Here is a 21407-nt window from a genome sequence, read left to right on the forward strand (position 1 = left end):
CATTTAGTCTCTTCTAGACACTGCAGTAGGTGTTGTTACTGCCTTCAGGGATAAAGTCCCATCTCCCTACTCAGCTTTTGCTGGTAGGTAGGGTTGGGGCACAATTGTTTTTCAGTTGTGCTTAGGTGTGGTACAGTGGTAGAGTAGTCTAAAGGTTTTGTCTCCTGAATTGCCCCCTTTCTGTTTGGGTAGAAGGAGCAGACTTTTGTTGGTGCTTTTTTAGTCTGTGCCTGTTGGCATTTCTTAGCTGCTGGCTTCTTTAACTCCAAGTCTAGACTATATGAAGGCAGATGAAATAACTCAAGGAGCTCACTATTGTGTCATTTTTGGCTCCTGGTTCCCTAGCTTGTCTGCCTTCTCTCCACTTTTCAGAATTTTTGTTTATCTTTTCCTTTTCTTTTAAAAAATATATATTATGTCGGGCAGCCTGGGTGGCTCAGCGGTTTCGCACCGCCTTAGGCCCAGGGCCTGATCCTGGGGACCCCGGATCGAGTCTTGCATCAGGCTTCCTGCATGGAGCCTGCTTCTCCTTCTCCCTGTGTCTCTGCCTCTCCCTCTCTTTGTATTTCATGGATAAATAAATAAAATCTTAAAAAAAAATATATGTATGTATGTCTATATATTATATCTTGTGGTTTCAATTTGGTATTTTCTTAGTAGGAAGAATAAGGAAATGGAAGTTCCACAGCAGAGTTTTTAAAACATTTTTACATAGTTCAAAGCACTGTAGTTAATATTGCTCCCAATTCTTTCAGTGAATAGAACTGTGTATGAGAAACTGTTACAAGCAAATAATGCAAAAAAAAAAAAAAAAAAAGCTTACATTTTCTATATATCCTCATCTTGATTAAGCACCATTTACATAATGTTACCAATAATTCTTCTAATGTCATTCCTTACCAAAAATAAATTTATACTATGAGATGTCTCATTGTGATACTCTGGTATCATAGTAGTGAAAATAAAACATCACTTGGAAATTTGACCAACAGTATAATCACATTATATTAATAAAATATTATACAAATATTTTATAATAAAATATAAGATATAAGTGAAATATAAAAATATGTTCATTAAAAATAGCAACTACATGATGACTTGGAAAAAAGTATGTAGTTAGGAATATAGTTAATTACTGTCAAAAATGCCAGTATAATTAATCCAACAAATGTGAGGTCTTAGTTTAGTTATTTTTTTCTGAGATCTTAAGTAAATGATAATTGTTATATTTCTTATAAAAGGAAAACTGATAATATTTTTTATTTCAAATCTTTAGTGTTATAATATTTTTTAGAACATTTAAAAATATTTGTGATTAAGTTTATCTAGTTTTTTCTGTAGTTGTAGCCTTTCATATATGAAAGGTTTTTTTGTTTTGTTTTGTTTTGTTTTGTTTTAGATTTTATTTATTTATTCATGAGAGAGAGAGAGAAGCAGAGACACAGGCAGAGCCAGAAGCAGGCCCCACACAGGGGGCCCGATGTGGGACTCGATCCTGGGACCCCAGGATCATACCCTGAGCCGAAGGCAGATGCTCAACTGCTGAGGCACCCAGGCATCCCTGAAAGTTTTTTTTTAGTATTAATTTTCACTGTTAGTTGATAGATTTATGTTTATTCTAAAGAACCCTGGCATGATCGCAATAGTTATCTTAATTGTAATACTGTTACAATTCTTTATTACATTATAAACTAACTTTTTTTAGGTACAGTGAAGGTGAAATTCGGTTTAACTTGATGGCCATTGTATCTGACAGAAAAATGATATATGAACAGAAGATAGCCGAGTTACAAAGACAACTTGCTGAGGTTTGTGACTATGTTTTTAAGTACAAAGTTCTAGTTTAGTGATCTCAGGGTATTTTCTCTCTTTCTTTGTTCTTTGTTCTCTTTTTTCACTCTTTCTTTCTTTCTTTCTTTCTTTCTTTCTTTCTTTCTTTCTTTCTTTCTCTCTCTCTCTCTCTCTCTCTCTCTCTCTCTCTCTCTGTTTCTTTCTCTTTTTTTCCTTCCTTCCTTGATTTAATAAAGTATCCCGAGTGAGAATTAAGAGAATACACTCTGGAGTCAGGCTGCCTAGATTCAGCTCTTGGCTTTGCCACTTAGTGGATGTATGAATTGGAGTATATTTCTTTGTGCTTTAGTTCCTTCCTTCCTTCCTTCCTTCCTTCCTTCCTTCCTTCCTTCCTTCCTTCCGGGCCTCCCTCCCTTCCTCCCTTCCTCTTTCCCTACTTCCCTCCCTCCCTCCTTCCCTCCTTTTCTTCCGAGAGAGAGCACATGCTGCATGTGCACGTAAGAGTGGTAGGAGGGCAGGGAGAGGGAAAGACAATCTTAAGTAGGCTTCATGCCCAGCACGGAGCCCATGCAGAGCTTGAGCTCACAACCCTGAGATCACTACCTGAACTTAAATCAAGAATCAGTAGCTTAATTGACTGACCCACTCAGGCACCCCTGTGCTTCAGTTCCTTAATGTAAAATGAAGTTATTAGTATTTACCTTATAATGCTGTTGTGAGGTTAATAGTATTTACCTGATAAGGCTGATGTGAGTATAAACCGAGATAATATATGTAAGCCACTTAAAATGGACTGACAAATATTACATGCTAAGTACGTGTTAGCAGTTAATTATTTAATTTCATTATATAATTAGGCAAGTTAGAATATATTTCTCACAGAATTAATTGGGTACATTTAGATTTACATGTAATCTTTACTTGTCTATTGATTATTTTTCTGGAGTAAATATTAGAGAAGATAATTAGTAATAGTACCTTTTTACATTCCTTTGATCATACTGTCTTAAGAGCATATTTAAGCAAATTCATTTTATAGTTGAACAAAAGATTATAACAATCTAGTACTTTGCAGTATAGGTTGTTTTTAGGTAAAAGTTCATACATGTCATTGTAGAACATAGAAATACAGGAGGTACTACTAAGGGATTTTGTCCTTTAATTTTGCAGTTAATAGGCAGGTATCCTGTCACCAGTATTGAGTAAAATCTGAAAATAATTGTACTGTATTTATCATTTTAAAATGTTTTGGACTCAGTCATTAGGGTATGCTGTTTCTTTTTCTTTACCCTAAGGAGGAACCCATGGATACAGACCAGGGCAATAATATGCTAAGTGCTATTCAGTCAGAGGTTGCCAAAAATCAGATGCTTATTGAAGAAGAAGTACAGAAACTAAAAAGATATAAGGTATGTTTTCTTTTTATTTGTTCCTTTAATAGAGTAGTATATTTTGACATGAGGGTATGTTGAATGCTGGTTTTTCCTCATTTACTAGTTTTAAGAATAATGAGTTGATTCCTTGCACCCCACAGAGGTAACTAGTAAGGATTCTTCTTAATTTTTTTCAAGTGTCACTATGAACAGATTTTTAACCTATTTGATGTTTCAGTTCACTACAATTAATGATGATCAAATTGTCTTGTCTTTGGCCATTAGGATCCACTTCAGGCTGTCTCCTAAGTCCTTTTGGTATGATTCTCTTAATTTTTGATAGCTTCCTTGATTTCCAGAGTGACAAGATGTTTCAGACTCATTTTGTACATTTCCTACTTCAGACTTGGATTAGCCATTTTTTTCAAGAAGCCCTGGATCCTTCTGTTGGGAAATGATATTTAGAAACCACTATTTGGGTGCTTAATAATACTTATTAGTTATTATGTCTAGGCCTTTTCAGAGCTAAGAAATACATTTTTGTTTTCTTGTTTTAGTTTTGAAGAGGAAATAGAATGTGAGTTCGTACAATGTGAATTCAGTATTCAAATTTAGAATTAAACGGCTTCGGGCACCTTACTGGCTCAGTTGGTAGAGCATGGGACTTTTGATCTCAGGGTCCTGAGTTGAAGCCTCTGTTGGGTGTGGAGCCTTTTAAAAGAAAACAATAACTAGAGGGCTTTATACTTGAAATTAACCATTTGCATCTCTTCTCTTAAGCTGAAAGTCTTGATTCCTAACAATATTAACATAATTACTTGATTTATGCTATATGTATAAAAAACATGGATTTGTATAAGAAGGTTCAGAATAACAATAGTAGTGTTAATAACAACTGAAAAAGTTTTTATTTATTTTTTGAAAAATGTTTTAACTTTATTTTTTCCTTAGTGTGTATCCCATTTTGGATATACAGTCAAATTGCTATATTTTTAAATTCACTTGAAAAAATTTCCTCTTGTTTTGGTTCTGTCACCAACTTGGTACACAATTGGGTACATTTTTAAAATTTCCTTTCCAGTTTCTTAGGGTTTTTAAACAACTCTTGATTCAATTTTAATTATGGCAAACATTTATAGAATTCAGAGTCAAATACAAAGCAAGGTTATTTTTAGTAATATTCTTTCACTTGCAATCTGATTAGCTTTTTTCAGAGAGTGAAGAGTAAAGGGAGCTTTGAATTTTGTGTAAGTTTGGAAGTGGTAGTTATGTCATTTCTCATGTATATCATAGTACAAAAGGCATTGTTATTCATTTGAAGCTCAGTTGAAGGCAGGCATGTCCTTTTTTTTTTTTTTCTTGCTCACCAAAGCATTAGCTAGCATAATGCTTCTTTGCATCATACTTAACAGCCAATAAATGTTTAAAAAAATGAGCCTTGGACTGATAGGATTTCTTCAGATGGAAGTGTATTCCAAGTCATGGAGATAGGAAAGTAAGGGATGAAAGCTTGAATATTTATTATCTTCCATTTTATGTGGTATGCAAAAATAACTACCCATCACTTACATATTCTTATGCAACGTTACTCCATTACTAAGTAAGTTTTAACATTAGCCTAAAATAAAACACAAATTTAGTTTTCAGAATCTTTACCTGCTTCATTGTTTTAGAATGCTTGTTGAGAAAGGTAGAATGATTCTTATACAGCTATTAAATGAACATGAGTTAGGATTTTATTTAATTCATTAATTAATTGAAGGAACCTGGAAGATTTCACAACTATTCAAATAAGATGTTAAAGAAGCTCAAGTAAAGGAACATTGAAATGAATTTACTAAAGATGGAAACTTTTTTTTCTATGGGAGAATGGAAATAAATTGAACCTTTATCAGACAGACTATTTAATAGCTCAATGGCAGTGAAAAACTAGAATTCATGTACCTTGGGAAGGGTGCTGTAGACAGTGCATAGTTTTCACTTGAAGCACAGATCTTTCCCTGTAGTCTGCCTTCTTGATTAAAAGTAATTTAAAGAAAGATCATTCTTGATCACAGAATAAATCTGCAGGCTTGGCCTGATTATTTGCATAGTAGTAGTAATAAGAGTGTTAATTTATCATGTGGGCTTCTTAAATTTACTTTCATAGGTTATGTTTTCATAAATAATTTTAGCCTTTTAAAAGTCTTTTTATTTGATAATCCAAGAATAGGAAGCCACACCCAAGAAACTCTTCATGTGTTTTATTATATTAGTCTTTATTCTCAGTGGGGATGGAATTTCATTATTTCTAATATTTTTTTCTTTTGAGAATGGAAGGTTTTCTCCCATTTCTGTTTTGGATTGGATGCAAAGATCAAAATATCAGACACTTAGTGGAAATGTAAAGTTAGTGTTGCTTGATATTTGTTTTATTTTCAGATTGAAAATATCAGAAGGAAGCATAATTACCTGCCTTTCATTATGGAATTATTAAAGACTTTAGCAGAACACCAGCAGTTAATTCCACTAGTAGAAAAGGTAAGTATTTTACTGTTGAATATTTAGATGTAAATTCCCCCAAAACGAAATTTTTTTTTGGCTTGAGTAGAGGTAAAATTTGTTGAAGCATTCTTATTTTAATTTTTTTTTTGCTTTTACTTACTGTTTTATATTCTAGATGAGCATTTGTTCAACCTGATATTGTGAAATAAAAATAAGGAATTGCCCCATTGTTTTAGACTTCCAAGACTCCCTAGTCTTAAGAACTCGGTTGTGCCTAATGTTAGATTAAAATTTAAAACATTTCCTTTCCTTAAACTGAAAGCAAATTTTTTAAAAAGATTTTATTTATTTATTTGAGAGCTATAGTTATATAGCAGAGGAAGAGGGAAAGAGAATCTCTTGCAGACTCTGCACTGAATGCAGAGCCTGAGGTGTGGGGCTTGATCTCATGACCCTGAGATCATGACCTGAGCTGAAACTTTGGATGCTTAACCAGTTGAGCCACCCAGGCGCCCCTAAGGTGAAAGCAAATTATTAATGTTAACAATTGAAGTAATAGATTCTCTGTTACTTAATTTAGAAAATATTTCAATTATTATAGAATTCAAAACTAGAATGGACATTGAAGGGAGAAAATATAACTATAGTGTAGACTAAGAAATGTTTTTTAAAATTCATTCCTAAGCTAATATTCTTTCCCCTGAAGAAAAGCTAACATAGGTTTGTAAAAAATTCTGATTTCTAAGATTTTTTTTCATTAATATAAGGCACTTAAATACTTATTGCATAAATGTAATGCAGTTAAACTGTAAATCAGTGTTTCTGAAAGTGACTATCGCTGGATACTCTTTAGAATACATGTTACCTGGCCCCTCCTCAGATATTCTGATATAGGGGAAGGAATCTTTAATGTTACCCCAAATGATTCTAATGCAGCTGGTTTGTGTACCACATTTTGAGAAACACTTTGAGAAGACGCTACTAGGCAAATAAAATTTTGAACCATTAACTTAAGGGCAGAATACATGGTAGGTATGTGTTTCTTATTAGTTTTAAAGTTTCTGAAGCAAAGATACATTTCAACCCACCTTTTGTATCATCATAAATTTTAAATAATAGGAGATGAGAATGAAGGTTTTTGTGTATGCCTTATTACCCAGATCTGAAATGTATGCTTCTGCTTTTAGCACTAAGTGCACAAATTATTGCAGAAAACTGCTAGTCTTATCTTTTCCATAAAGCTTTCCTGTTCGTGTATCTTAGGGTATTAAAGCTATAAAATTCTAAGATGGGAAACTGATTTTCAAAGTTTTAGATTAACAATTAGGGTTCTGTGATTCTAAAAAGTACCTAGATACTGTGTTCTTTGTATGAAACAATATGAAATATTTCTCTATTAAAAATATTAAAATAATGTACTGTTGTGTTAAATCATGTTACATCAGATTCTAAGTAGATAAATATTACTAAAGGCCAGACAAATGTTGAGTAATTTAAAATTGTATGTATTTTGCTTTGAAATTGGCCTGTGAATAAACTTTTTTAGGAAAATGACCATTCTTGTTTGATTTTAATGACAATATATCTTTAGATTTTTTTGAAATCATAGTTTGAGAACATGCATTAGAACCATAACTTCTTACTTCGCATTTTGGACACAGGGTGGCAGTATATGAATGTTTGGTGTTAGTGGGACACCAGCTCAGTGTGTTGTATTTGCAGGTTTTTTTTGAAGGGATAGTTATTGACCTTATGCCTTTTGCCTATTTATTGAAGCTGTTCTTTGATTAATAATATTGTATAAGCAATATTGAGGTTACATTTATTCCTTGTGTATATGCAATATCTGTTAGCCCCTTAGGAATTCCCTTAAAGGAATCAGTCTGTTATCCCCTAAGGAATATTCTTTAAAGATATAAAGGAATTTAGATACATTATTTGATTAAAATTTTTGAAATTTTACAGTTATTCATCAGACATTTATCTAGCTGTAATATATTCTGGGACTTCTCTTAAAGTCTTCAGATGTACATATAATTAAGACACATTCTTCTGCCTTAAGCAGTTCATGATATTATTGGGGAAAAGAATAAATTATAGTATTGTGCTGAATAGGATTGTTCTCATAAGTGCCAGAATAAATTCATGCTGAAGGTCCTGGCGGAGCACAGGGTAGCTCCTAAATAGCATTATGCTACTTAAAGTTTCATATCCATAAAATTTTAAATCTGTGTTTAGAATCAAATGCTTATTCTCTACCAATAAATCAGCTTCCTTAAGAACAAATATATTTTGTTCATCTCATTTTGAAAAAGAATTATTTCGAATTGAATATCACTTCCTGCTGATAAACAAAAATGTCACACATGAAAAACAATATATTTTTATAATTATATACAACGACTTTAATAGTGATAATTGCTTAATAACAATACCTCTAAGAAAAATTAGATACAGAATTCAGAAATGAGTAAGTTGAAATTGCTAAGAAATTAGTAAGTTCAAAATGTTCCTCCTCCATGCCTCAGCTCCCTATGCCAAGAGAAGGTAGGAAAAAGGAACAAAGCATGAAAAAGGTAGAAGGAACCCAACAGAAAAGATGTGGCTACTCTGGGCAGTGATGCTAAATGCCAAACCTGTCCAGGATCAGATCTCTGGCTAACTGAGATAGTTGCTTGTAATAAGCCTGTGAGAGCATGAAAGTATTTGAGTTTGAAAATCTTTTTATTTTACAGAATAATAAAGAAAAGACCAAGACTTAATTCTCCCAAGGACATGTGGCTATAATGAATTAGGTTAAGATCTTGCCTTATAAGTGTTTTTGTTATATGAGGCTTCTGCTCTTCTCTCAGAAGTTGAATATACATTATATAAGAACAGCTCAGGAAGTAACCTAAAAATACATAGTTACAAAACTTCTTGTGCCATATACCAAGTCTATTTCTTAAAATACAAAATCAGCTAGTTGAAGATTTCATTTGTAAAACTTTTACTTATTTCAGGTATACTTAAAATTCTTCTAATATTTTTATCTTAACCTAGTAATTTTGGATCATTGTCTATCCCAGGTTTGTTTTTGTTTTTTTTTTAATCCCAGGTTTTTAACAATCACCAGTAACCTACCATAATAGATTCAGTTGCTGTGGGGGATTCAAAGTATCTTCACGATATTTTTTGTCCACATTTTACTAAGACATTATAATTCCATTGGTAATAATCTTCAGAACTTACTTTTTCTATTCCTTAATAGAAATAAGATAGAAGAATAGTTGGTATTCACAATATCTACATTGATTTTTGTGATTATAGAATTATCTGACTTGAGTGAGTGGTTTTTGGTATTTCATTGGCATACTGTATAGAAGGTAACAATGTTCCTTTTTTCCATGCTATTTAGAAATGTAATATTTTTAACAAAGACTGAACAGAATACAATCTTTTGGTTTTAAATCTCAGTTATGTTACTTATCGGCTGGTGCTTTTAGGCAAGTTATTTTCTTATAGTTTCTGTTTCTTCATCTGTAAATTAGGAATCATACCTACTTCACATTCTTGAGGACTAAATAAGATATCTATATAGTACATAAATAAGTACTCAAGAAATGGTGGTAATTCCTTTCAACTTATTTCACCTATTCTTAATTTTATTTGAATTATAAAGTTTAATAAATGTATAGACACTCGGTGTTACATGTTGCTCATTAAGTTATGCTGTAAAGTTTATGTCATAAACCAGTAAGTTTATTTTTGTTAATCCTACTAAATATTCTGCTGTATATTCAGAGATCAGTGTGGGGAAAATACATATTTTTATTTCAAATTATATGTGAAATTGTATTTTTATTATTTGGAAACAGAACTTTGTTAAAAATTATGTACATATCAAATTACAAATTATGCTTGTTAACTAAAAATGTTAAGGCAAACGATTTTTTTCATATGGTACATGTAACATATTTCCTCAAGATATTTTCTAAGGCATAGAACTCTTTTTTTAATCATATAGTTATATAATAATTATACTACCTAATACATTGTAAAAATATTATAGTTCTAATTACCCTATTTTTTAAGGAAGTTTTTTTCTTAGTTGTATAATAGCAAAACTCTAATTTGTTCCTTTCTGATTAAATGGCATAGTGGAAAGAACATTATATTCTAGTACTCTAAAATCTTATTTCTCAGAGTGTTATCTGAGGATCAGCAGAATTGGTATCCCCTGAAAATTTGTTAGAAATTTAGAATCTCAGGCTTTTTATTGAATCAGCCTGCATTTATAACAGGGTCCCCAGGTCATTGGTACATACATTGAGAAGCACTGCTATAGAATAGGTGTCTTTTTACCTCTTGAGGTTTTATTTTATACGATCTGTGTGACTTTTGTTAAGTTTGATATCTATAAACTCTGTTTTCTTCTTCATCTGCTGAAAAAGAAAATAGAATTACTGGGTTCAAGCTATATAATTGTCATAAGGATCAAATGAAATAAGGTGGGAGAGCATTTTTTCAATTCTGTAAGTTTGGCTGTACTACAGATATGTGATCCTTCAGTGATACTCTGTTAACTCATTTGTTCAAATATGCAGAAACTAATATAAGATTTTTCTTATACTCAATTTAAATGGCAAGTGGGCACATATGTAAATAGATTGTTTTGAAGTATTTATTAATATGACTTTGTGGAATGAGTAATTATGTATGCTTAAATTATTAAAATTATAATATTACATTTTAACTGCAGATAAGAAAGAACTGTAAACCAAACATAACCTTTTTTTTAATTGAGGGCAAAGTATAACCATTAATTTGTCCAGCAATAGTTTGTTGCAAATCTTGGGTTATGAAAGACAATGCTCTAGAAATCTTAAAAACAATTCATTTCAAGCCTTTTAGTTTAAGAATGCCCACTTACAGTTTAATATGATCTAAAATGGACTTTTAAGATTTTATAGAATACTGTCTTTAACTTCTAGGCAAAAGAAAAACAGAATGCAAAGAAAGCACAGGAAACCAAATGAAGATCTTTTGGGATGTATACACATTTCTGCTTCTGCACTTATTTTCATGGAAACCATTAAGTATAAAGAACTTTGAGCAACATCCTAATTGACTCAGTGCACGTTTGGCAATAGTACCAGTCTGTCTTGTCTTTAATGCATGGATTCTTTCCCTACCTGCATCATGTGCATGTAGTGCATATTAAATAAAAGTGATATTAAGAGTGCTTGCCCAAATTCCATTATTTGAAATTGGATCTGAGAATTTCTGTTGGTTCTCTGGATATATACTAATATAATGAACCTAGAAATTGCATAAATGATATTCTCTACCTGTGATTGTTAGAATTAATCTCTTAATCTTTTAGCTCAGTTACATGCTTAAAATTTATGAATGTCAGATCTTGATTAAAGTGGATCTCTTGTTTCTCCTCATCATTAATGAAAAAAAATCAGTATTTGTCTATGATATCTATAAACATTTTGAAGATTTTAAGACTGAATTTTATCTTGAGAAAGTATGGTTTTAGTGCAGATCATTTGAAAAAGAATTATAGTTTCTAGTGATTTTCATTGCTGCCAGTAGAAAAAGTAATAAACATTCAGTTTATTTTAGCAGACTTTCTTTAATTGTTTGGGGTTATGTATTTATGTATTATGGGATTATTTCAGGAAGGTGTGAGAATTATGCTTCAAAGCAGAATTTCAGGTTAAGAACAAATGATAAATCTTAAAATATTTTGGTGTTTTCTTAGTCTGGCAATATTTTTCAAGCTGCTAAGTTGTATCTTTATAAAAAAAAATCAGAGGTTTGATAAATCAGGCTATCTGCTTTTTTAAAAAATAGGATATGATGTTGGAGGATCCTTCTATGCCAATTTGAATGAAATTGGTACAGCCTAGTAGTTTCAAGAACCATGTAGTTTACTCACAATGGGTTTTTAAAAATTACTTTTGGGAGTTGCTTTGTTTTTTGTTATTTTATGAAATAATTGTATTCTTGCTCCTAGTCTTTTGCAAGTTCAAGGGAGATTTTATAGAACTTCTTTTTATAAAGGAAATTACCTACTTTTTTTTTTTTTAACTAGATACATTTCTGAAATTGATACATGACTTTTTAACAGTTTATTATGGAAAAGTTTAGACGTGTAGGGGGACTGCTATTCATCTTCTAGCTTCAAACACATGAACTTTTTAAGGATTGTTTTAAAACTTATTACATTGTGGTATTATTAAATAACTAATGTGAGGAAATCTGCTGGGAAATTGAGTGGAAAAGTTAATGAAATATTTTTCATACATAACTGCAATTGGGAATAAAGAAGAATTTGTAGTTTTACATTTTCTTTTTGTGGGTAAATATATTTTGTTCTGGATATAATAGTAGTTGTGGAGTGTTTTCAAAGCCATGATACAATTTTAAAAAGTGACTTCTTAAGGATTATTTTAGGCTCATCTTGATCCCATGCAATTATTTCAACCTAATTTATATACCTTGTTTTTAAATTTTAAGGCTTTGTATTTTGAAGTAATCTCTACACCCAATGTGGGGCTTGAAATCACAACCCTGAGAATCAAAAGTTGCATGCTCTACTGACTGAGCCAGCCAGGTACCTCTATACCCCGTTTTATAGAGGCTTGAATTTTGTAAAGCAATACAAGGAATATTATAGTCAGTAGTATTCAGTCATCAAGACAGTGTGATACTGGCATAAGGATCAACAACAAATCAATCAGTGGAATATAAGAGAGAGCCTATTAACAAATCCACATTTATATGATTACTTGATTTTTGACAAAAGTCACAAAGCAATCCAACAGAGAAAGAAAGTCTTTTCAATAAATGAGGCCAGAACAGCTAACCCTCATGTGGAATAAAAATGAACCAAGACTCCCTTCCTCACAAAAATGAATTTGAGATCGGTCATAGACCTTCATTTAATTGCTAAAGTACAAAGGTTTTTAGAGGAAACTGTAGGTGAATATCTTTGTGACTTCAAGATAGCTAAAGTTTCTTAGGTCACAGCAACAACCATAAAAGATCCAAAATCTGTTTATAAAAATTAATTGTCATTGAAAGATGCTTTTAACAAGAATAACCAGTATCAAATGACATTAAAGAATAGGTTTATAAAACTGTGTTAATAGATATAAGGATATTTTCTTATTAATCTAATTCTTTGATAAATTCCATACCTTAAGAATGGTTTATTTTATCTGCTTCTTTGATGATTGTAAATGCATTGTGATCTTTCATGATAATGTCTGCCATCTGCCAGTGAATAAAGAAATACGACTTGTCTTTGTCTGGGTCTTAAGTCATGAAGCGGGTGGGTAAAGAAAGAGCAAATGGATGAATGAAGAGAATCCAGAAATATATAAATGTTATGTGGGAAGGTTTTTTTGTTGTTTTTTTTTTGTTTGTTTGTTTGTTTGTTTTTAACAGGAGTATTGGAAGGAGTATTTAAAAGAAAGTATCCTTTCTTCATTTCATTTTTGCCCATTCTTTTCTAAAATTTCATTTTAATTCTTGGGTAGGTGAGGGCACTTCCATTCTGTTTTGGTACCTTTTAAAACCTAGATGATTCTAAGCAATATACTTTTGCTCTCATAAACAGAAAGCTTGCCAACAGCTGCTGCACTGGCTAGTCTCACCTCATATGTTTAGTTCCCAAGATAGCTGCCCTTTTTCTAGCAGAGAGCAGTCAGCTTGACTGTGCCATTAGAATAGACAAATATTTGTTCTAAGATCATGAACCATGGGGACTTGCTCCCCTATTTAGACCATGATACATACTTCTGTGTGTATTATGGTGTTACATGCAGATTAATAACTTTAATTTAATTGCCTAAACCACTCCAAGATACATTCAGAAATACTCCTTTTTTTTCCTGTAGGAGGATTTTGTGTCTTTGGTGGGGGGAAAAAAAAGCTTTTAAAGTTTTCCCTTTAAAAAAAACAAAGATAAGCAAAAATGAAATTTAAATTACCCATAGTTCTACCATCGGGGATGACTACATTGACCTTTCAGTGTATTTAGTCTATTTAGTGATCCTTTCCCCCCATACGTGTGCGTTTCTGTCTGTGTTAGTATCGTATGCCCTCCCCATATTCCAAAATGTTACTAGCCCACCAGGGGAACAACATCTGCAGCACTCTAGGGGATCGATCACCCTTGGAGTCCCCGATGTTAGAACATGCTACAGGAGCTGTGGTCTAGGAATGAAGACTGTGCTGCAACTACGTGTTATCACTCAGCCACTACACCAGAATTGGAGAAAAATTCAACCTCTCCACAGCTAGGCACTCAGAATAGCTAAGGCAACAGGTAGATGGCCTCTGCCTTACATTTGACTTTGAAAATTTTCATTAGGTTTTCTGCAGGGGAATCTAGGAAGCTAGTTTTTAGCTCTCTAGTCTCTGCAGAGTGGGAAAGCATTCTAGGAGGAGGCTGGCAAATCCACTCAATCACATGTTACTACATTCTTCTACAGTAACAATTTTTTTCTTTTTACAGGAGTAATGTTTATTTTAGAGAAATGAGAAAATATAGAGAAGAAAAAATATGAAAATCTATTCCTTATTAACCCAGAGATAATCACTGTTAATGTTCTGATGTTGATCTCACCAGAGGATGTGTTTACACTTAAACATGTAATAGATATTTTCATTTTTATGAAATTGGGATTACAATTAAATATTTTATTGCATACTTTATACTTTCCCCCCGACAAACTTCATATTAATAAATATGCTTGTATCACATCTTAAATCCTTGCTTAGTATTCCATTATATAAGTATGCTCTATTATATTTAACAAGCGCCCAGTAGTGTGGAATAAAGCATAGAACTAAAATGGGCAAACTAGATAATTTGATTTTAGGGGGAGGAATTTATTTTTTAAACTGACATGAGATACTAGATCTGCTACACATGCATGTTCTTCAATTTGTTCTTCTCCTTAGCATGTGGTTAATTGGCTTAAATCCAATGACCGTGATGTCAAAGATTCATACTTAGGTACTTTTGATTTTTGACTTGATTATATTAATGTCTTGAGAACTTTCTTTGATAATTTATTCAACGTATATCGGAGTTGTTCTAGATGCTGGAGATGTAGTGGTGAACAAGATCAAGCCCCTGCCCTCATGATAAGATAGGCAATAGGCAAGCCTGTATAATATAATTTTTCAATTACTGGTAACTGTAAGGAAAATAAGGCAGGTAAAAAGAGTTGGAGGGAGGTGAGGTTTGATGGAATGGCCAAGGCAAATACCTTTAAAGAGATGATAATGAGTAGAGATCTAAATGAAGAGAATTTTCTCTGTAGTACTAACTCAGCACTATGAAAGGATTGCATACAGGCAGAACCAATATGCAAAAATTCTGAAGATTAATTTTAAATAATATGTGATAGTTAAATGGTTTAGAAAGGTTGGTTTGGGGGTAATTCTGATTTGATTTTCAATATGAAAATAGGTTGAATAAAAATTACATGTATAAAAGGCTAGGACCACTGGCCTAGTTTCTTTTTTAGGCTATCCAGATATTCTACATAAACTTACGTAACACTTTCTTGTAGCAATGTACTATCGTATTTTGCTAAACCACAAAACTAGTGGGAAAAGTCTCATGCAAGTGTATTTTAACAATTTGACATACACCATGATTAAAGAAGTAAACAAGAAAAGTAAAACAATGAAGTTACTAGAAAAATATGGGAGGATATTTTATTATTTGAGGATAGAGAAAAGCTTCCTAAGCAAGAGATTAAAAAAAAGAATCCAGAAGAGAAACAATTGACTATAGAAATTTCTGTACAACAAACACCATAAAAACTTAAAAGCAAGATAACAAGATTTCATCATATAAAATGTAATATGTACATTAGAAGTCTAATTAATAACTAATATATAGAGAGCCCTCCCCCAGGAAAATGATATGAACAGGCAATTCACAGAAGACCTTAAAAAATGGCTAGTGACATTATAAAATATGGTAAAGTCCACTTGTGATCAAGAAAATGCAGATCAAATATTAAAGAGATGCCTTTTTCCTTTCAGATTATCAAGAAATTAAAGTGCTTGTAAACATCTACTTTATAGTGTGGGCATAAATGGGCAGGCTGATGGACCAGGGGTAGAATCTTTTTGAAAAGCAATTTAGCAATTCTCAAAATTTAGATGGTACTATCCTTAAAATAATTTAACTTCCAAGAACCATATTATATAATTATTTATACTAGATAAAGATCTGTATAAGAAGATTCATTAGAGTGTTATTTGTAATAGCAAATAATTGGAGACAACCTAAAAGCGTAGCAAGAGGGAATGGAAAAATAAGTTGTAGTATGTTGGAATATACACAGATCACTGAAGATAATGAGATAAATTTCTATGCATTAGTTTGGAAGGACATCTCTGACAAGTTTTTGGGGAAAATGAACATTGCACTGTAGTGGTAGAGTATAAATCCATTTTCTGAAGAAAAATCTTATATGTGAATATATGAGAACAGAAGAGTATTTGAAAGTATCACACTAGATTCTCAATAGTTAGTAGCCCAGGGGCTTAGAAGTGAAAAAGTTGAAATGGAGAATTTTAAACTTCATGGGTTTCTGAGATGATTGAAATTTTTCCTAACAGAATATGTTACTTTTGTGTTCTAAACCATAAGTAAATAAACCATATCAATAAATAAACCAATTGTTCTTGTGACAAAAGTATTGTCAGGATTTCTTTCAATAAGATGCTCCCTAAATGCATTTAAATATGAACAAGACATAAATGCGGCTTACATGTGTATGTGTATAACACATACATTTGAATAAATATTTATTGTGCAATCTAAGGCATACCTATGTCTTCCTAGCAATAATAATACTGGTTATTCCAGGGTATTCCCCACTGGTGCCTATTCTAGCAGTCTGTTTTTAATTAATCAATTAATTGAGTAATTTCTTGTACTTTTAAGTTTTTATTTAAATTTATTTAAATTCCATTTAATGAATATATTATGTAATATTAGTTTCAAGAGTAGAATGTAATGATTCATCACTTACATACAACACCCAGTGCTCCTCACAAGTGTCCTCCTTCATACCCATCACCCATTTAACTCATCACCTGTCTCTTTCCCCTCCAGCAACCCTCAGTTTATTCTCTGTAGTTAAAAATCTGTTTTATGGTTTGCCTCTCCTTCCCCCTCCATGTTCATTTGTTTGTTTTTTTAAATTCCGCATGTGAGTGAAATCCTATGGTATTTATCGTTCTCTGACTTATTTCACTTAGCATAATAGTCTCTTATTTAAAATATTTTATTTTACTTTGTTTATCTTACGTGTGTATGCATATATGTATTTAAGTCAAGCCATCCGTAACCTAGCTACTCAAAATCAGACCAGCAGTGTCAGCATCACCTGGGAACCCTAGAAATGCAGAATCCCAGGCCAATGGAATCAGAACCTGCATTTTAATAAGATACCCAGTTACTTCTTTTGTATATTCAAATTTAACAAGCACAGGCTCATTTGTTATATTTATGGAAATACTGTTTTCATAATCAGTGGGCATTGTGCTATATTTTGTGCACTTAAGAAATTGATCTTAGGATTTTGCAGTTTCAGTAGCATTAGAATTAGTAGGATTAGAAAATTGATTAGAAATTAAATGCAGCAGGTGCCTGGCTGGCTCAGTCTGTGGAGCATGTGACTCTTAATCTCAGGGTCTTGAGTTCAAGTCTCACATTGGGCATGGAGCATTTCTAAAATAAAATTTAAAAATTAAAGAATTAAAAATAAACTTGGATGGAGGGAGGGAGGAAGAAAATGCAAAACCATTTGAAATGTGCCAGGCAATGTTCTAAGTATTTTTGCATATTAACTCTAATCCCCACAGGATATGAAGTAGATCCTGTTATCCCCATTTTTCCTATGAGAACACTAAAGCACTAAAACAGTAAGTAATTTACTTAAGTTCACACAGCTCTGTAAGCAGTAGACCTAGGATTCAAACCCAGCTAACTGGCTCCTGAATCCTTCCCTCCCCTTCCTTCTTTCTTTCCTTCCTCCCTCCTTTCTCCCTCCTGTCACTCCCCGCACCTTGTCTCCATCCCCCCTCCTTTCTTATCTTTCCCCCTCCTTCCCTCCCTCTCTCCCTTTCCATGCCCCACCCTTCTTTACTCCCTTCCTTCCCACCCCCCCCCCTTCCCCATTCTTAGGGGTGAGAGTTGCATTATGGACAGAAACAAACAGTGTAGGCTCTTGGGTGAAAAAGCTATCATATCTCTGGATTTATTAGTAGCTTTATAGGAGATTAATTACCTTCACTGAATTATTAAGGAATATGTAGAGTAAGTTGTAATCATGAGCTCTGGGATCCAGTGGCTCTGTGTGGGCTGGTAATTATAATCATTTTGATTAGAGACCAACAAGCTATCCAGGTTGGGCCTCCTAGGCTGTGTCTCCTACTAAAGTTACCAAAGTCCAAAGTCTGCCCTTTCAGCTTATGATTTGAGGCATTGAGTGTGTATACTCACTGAAGGTGATAAGGACATTGGGTAGTTGAGACAGCTTAATAAAACTTACAGACGGGTGTATACCTGTAAGACAATTTACTAATTTACTTTACAGTTAGAACTGCCAAGCAGACCAGACGTTCCTATCAGCCTATCAATACATTCTCTCCCTGGTACATAAACTTACCAAGGAAACCAAATTAAGACCAGAAGGTGGGTTGACTATAGAACTGGTCCAAAGGAAATTATTTGTTTTTTAGAGATACTGGCTGTGATAACCCATGAAATGTTTTGGCATCCTAGACACTAGCCAGATCTGCCTAGTACACTACACACCTCTTGGCCAAAATGTTACTGCATCCTTCTACGCGTTGCTAGAGACACAATGACAAATCTGAAACTCCATAATTATCACTTCTCTGGTTGATATTCTCCTACTTCCTTTTCCATATCAAAAGGTGTTTTCAAATATGTTGTAACTTAAGTTTATATTCATTTTATTTCAATTTTATTCTGATCTGGCTTCATGATATCTGGAGAGGCTCCTTAATTTTTTAAACTGTCTCTAAATGAAGGGACTATTTTCTATAATCTATGTAACACCTATGTGTGACGAATCAGTGTTTCTGTTCTAATATCGCCACAATGACCTTTAATATCGCATGCCTGAAAGAGTTTATATCTAACTTACATATTTGGAATGCCTGAACACTTAAGATGATGTGGAAAGTGTTTCTTTTAGAGCACACAGGATTATTATTGGGGTACTTGTGTTGCTTCAATATTCAAAATTTGAAGTATGGTTGCTACTAAATGCATATCCCTTTTGCACAATTAAAGAAAAATTGCACCATTAAAGAAACATAGTTAAGTTGGGGGCCATCTGTATGAGCACATTAGGTGATGTAGTTACTCTTTCAGATTTTAGGCCAAAATTTATTTGCATCAACATTTGCAATCAAAAACAATGGTGTGTCAACGTAAGTAGCCTCATTATATCTTCCATAAGTAACTTGGTTACCCCAGCCTCTGCTACCATTCTAAGAACTGTACATTCTTGTCAACTTTCTTGAAGATGGCAGACACGGTGTCACAGGTAAGACACTGAGCTTTCTGCACACCAATTTATTCTCAAATCGTAACCCTATGGTACAGTATGCTGGAGGGCAGACCACCACAAGTGGATTTGGGTGACCTGGGATTCTGGTCCTGCTATGCTATTAACTTGTATGAACTTGGCCTTTGTCCTATTATCTACTGAAAGGTACTTTGTCCTTTCTTATAAATTTCAAGTAGCACTTAGCAAACAAATTTCATGTATGTTTATACGACTCACCCCTAAAACAAATATTGCTCTATTAAAGCTTCGTTGTATTAGACACAAACACTTCTGGACCCCTCTTGCTGTCTCTCAGGGTTGAGTCTAAACATAAGAAATCATGCTTATATGACTTTCTTTTTCTTTTAAAACACATGATATTTAGAAAAAGTTTGGTTACATTTCCTTAGCTTTTATCCCAATGTTTTGGGGATCTCTCTGCCTCCTGGGTTGACAACCTGATAAACCTATACATCTAGTTTGTATTATTATCTTGAAGCAGTCCTTTTGCTAATTTTAACCTCTAAAATGGTATTAAGAGTGTAAGCTAGTGCAGATCTTCCTCAGCTTATGTCGAGGTTAAGTCCTGATAAACCCTTTGTAATTTGAAAATACTCTAAGTCTAGAATGCATTTTAATACACCTAACCTACTAAACATCATAGCTTAGTCTACCTTAACTGTGTTCAGAACACTTACATTAGCCTACAGTTGGGCTGGCCCTCATAATTGCATGGCTGACTGGGAGCTGCCCCACATCACAAGAGAGCATCATACTGCATACTACCAGTCCAGGAAAAGATCAAAATTTGAAGTATGGTTCCTACTGATTGCACATCACTTTTGCACCATTGAAGAGTTGAAGATTGTAAGTTGAATCATTGTTACGTTGGGGGCCATCTGTGTAAACTGTATTCTGACACAGCATCTCCAATTTGAAATCTAGTCATTTGTATAAGCAACCTTCATTAACAAAGAGGAAAATCAACTTCTTTCTGGATACATATTTAAATAAATGTAGACAATTCTGGGGACTTGTGATATAATTTCCATTTAAAGAATTTTGTATGATCTATTTTAGCATAAGTAAATGTCAAGACATTTACAAGCCCTACTATAAATACCACACGATAGTAATTATAATAGAAGAGGCAAGATTAAGGAGAGGCTTGAGTATCTACTTGTTCACTCATTAATTCATTCATTCAATCAAATTACGCATCTCCTCTGAGAGAGATTTAATGCTGTGTTGAGGTTCCATGGATGAAAAGACATGATCTTGCTCTGTGGGCTTGGGCTGGGTTTTAGCCTTGTGGGGCAATAAATCTCACTGGTGATAACTTCCTCAAAGAGCAGGGACAGCATTATGATAAGTAACTGTTACTCTTAAGTCTATTTTGCTCCATATGCAGCAATAGTGTTTATGTAGTTTGGACAAATGTTTATGAGAATCGACTTACACTTGAGATACCAACTTACTATTATATTTTGTGGTCACAGTGTGAACATTCCTGTCAACTTTTTTCTTTTTTTTAAGATTTAGTAACAGCTTATTTTGGGAGGAGGAAACAAGAGGAGAAAGACAACAGAGATGTTAGCTGGATAAGAGTCAAGGTAGATAACAAGTAGCAATTGCAACTTTTAAGTTCTGTTAGCATTTGGGACTAGTGAGGTGCTTTCCAGGCACCTGGGAATTCAAGCAATGAGATTGCGTTTTGAAAATTAAATTATAATGTCAACACATAACAGAGTATAAATTTGGTAAGTTGCTAGCATGAAATAGAGCTGCTCTCAGGCCATTTGGATGTGACTAACTCAGAGGTCACCAACAGAACACCTTATCGAGCTAGGCGAGTAACATAAAGGAGTGAAGCTGACCAGGTATTGGTGTACTAACCATGAAGTGATATTGTTCATTTCCACCAATAAATGTTTTCCTCCACTTTTCTTGACATATAGACCATTCTTTGTCCGATTTTCTATTTTCCCTAATCTGAGAGATAGAACAAGTACTTTATTTTTCTACCAAATTTACTCTAAGAAGGGGGAAAAAGAACACATATAGATTAATGGCAAATGACACTTAACCAGAGTGGCCGAGATTATAGCTAACAGGAGAGTACACCCTATCTAGAGGGAGCAGT

The 21407-nt window shown here is 33.2% G+C and overlaps 1 protein-coding gene across 4 annotated transcripts in view; it reads left to right on the forward strand.

Annotated features, from left to right (window-relative positions):
• UCHL5 (ubiquitin C-terminal hydrolase L5) overlaps positions 1-12950 on the forward strand; it is a 41248-nt gene extending 28298 nt beyond the window's left edge. For 3 of the 4 annotated variants that reach the window (XM_025421021.3, XM_035711178.2, XM_049106991.1), the window contains 4 exons: positions 1709-1811; positions 3090-3203; positions 5589-5687; positions 10625-12950. In XM_025421021.3, coding sequence (XP_025276806.1) covers positions 1709-1811; positions 3090-3203; positions 5589-5687; positions 10625-10669 — 361 coding nt within the window. In that variant the 3' untranslated portion in view covers positions 10670-12950. The remainder of the gene's footprint in view (positions 1-1708; positions 1812-3089; positions 3204-5588; positions 5688-10624) is intronic. The other variant, XM_025421022.3, reaches the window with a different exon arrangement.
• The last annotated feature ends 8457 nt before the right edge of the window (positions 12951-21407 follow it).

This window comes from Canis lupus, chromosome 38, assembly GCF_003254725.2.
Source record: "Canis lupus dingo isolate Sandy chromosome 38, ASM325472v2, whole genome shotgun sequence".
Classification (NCBI taxonomy): Eukaryota; Metazoa; Chordata; class Mammalia; order Carnivora; family Canidae; genus Canis; species Canis lupus.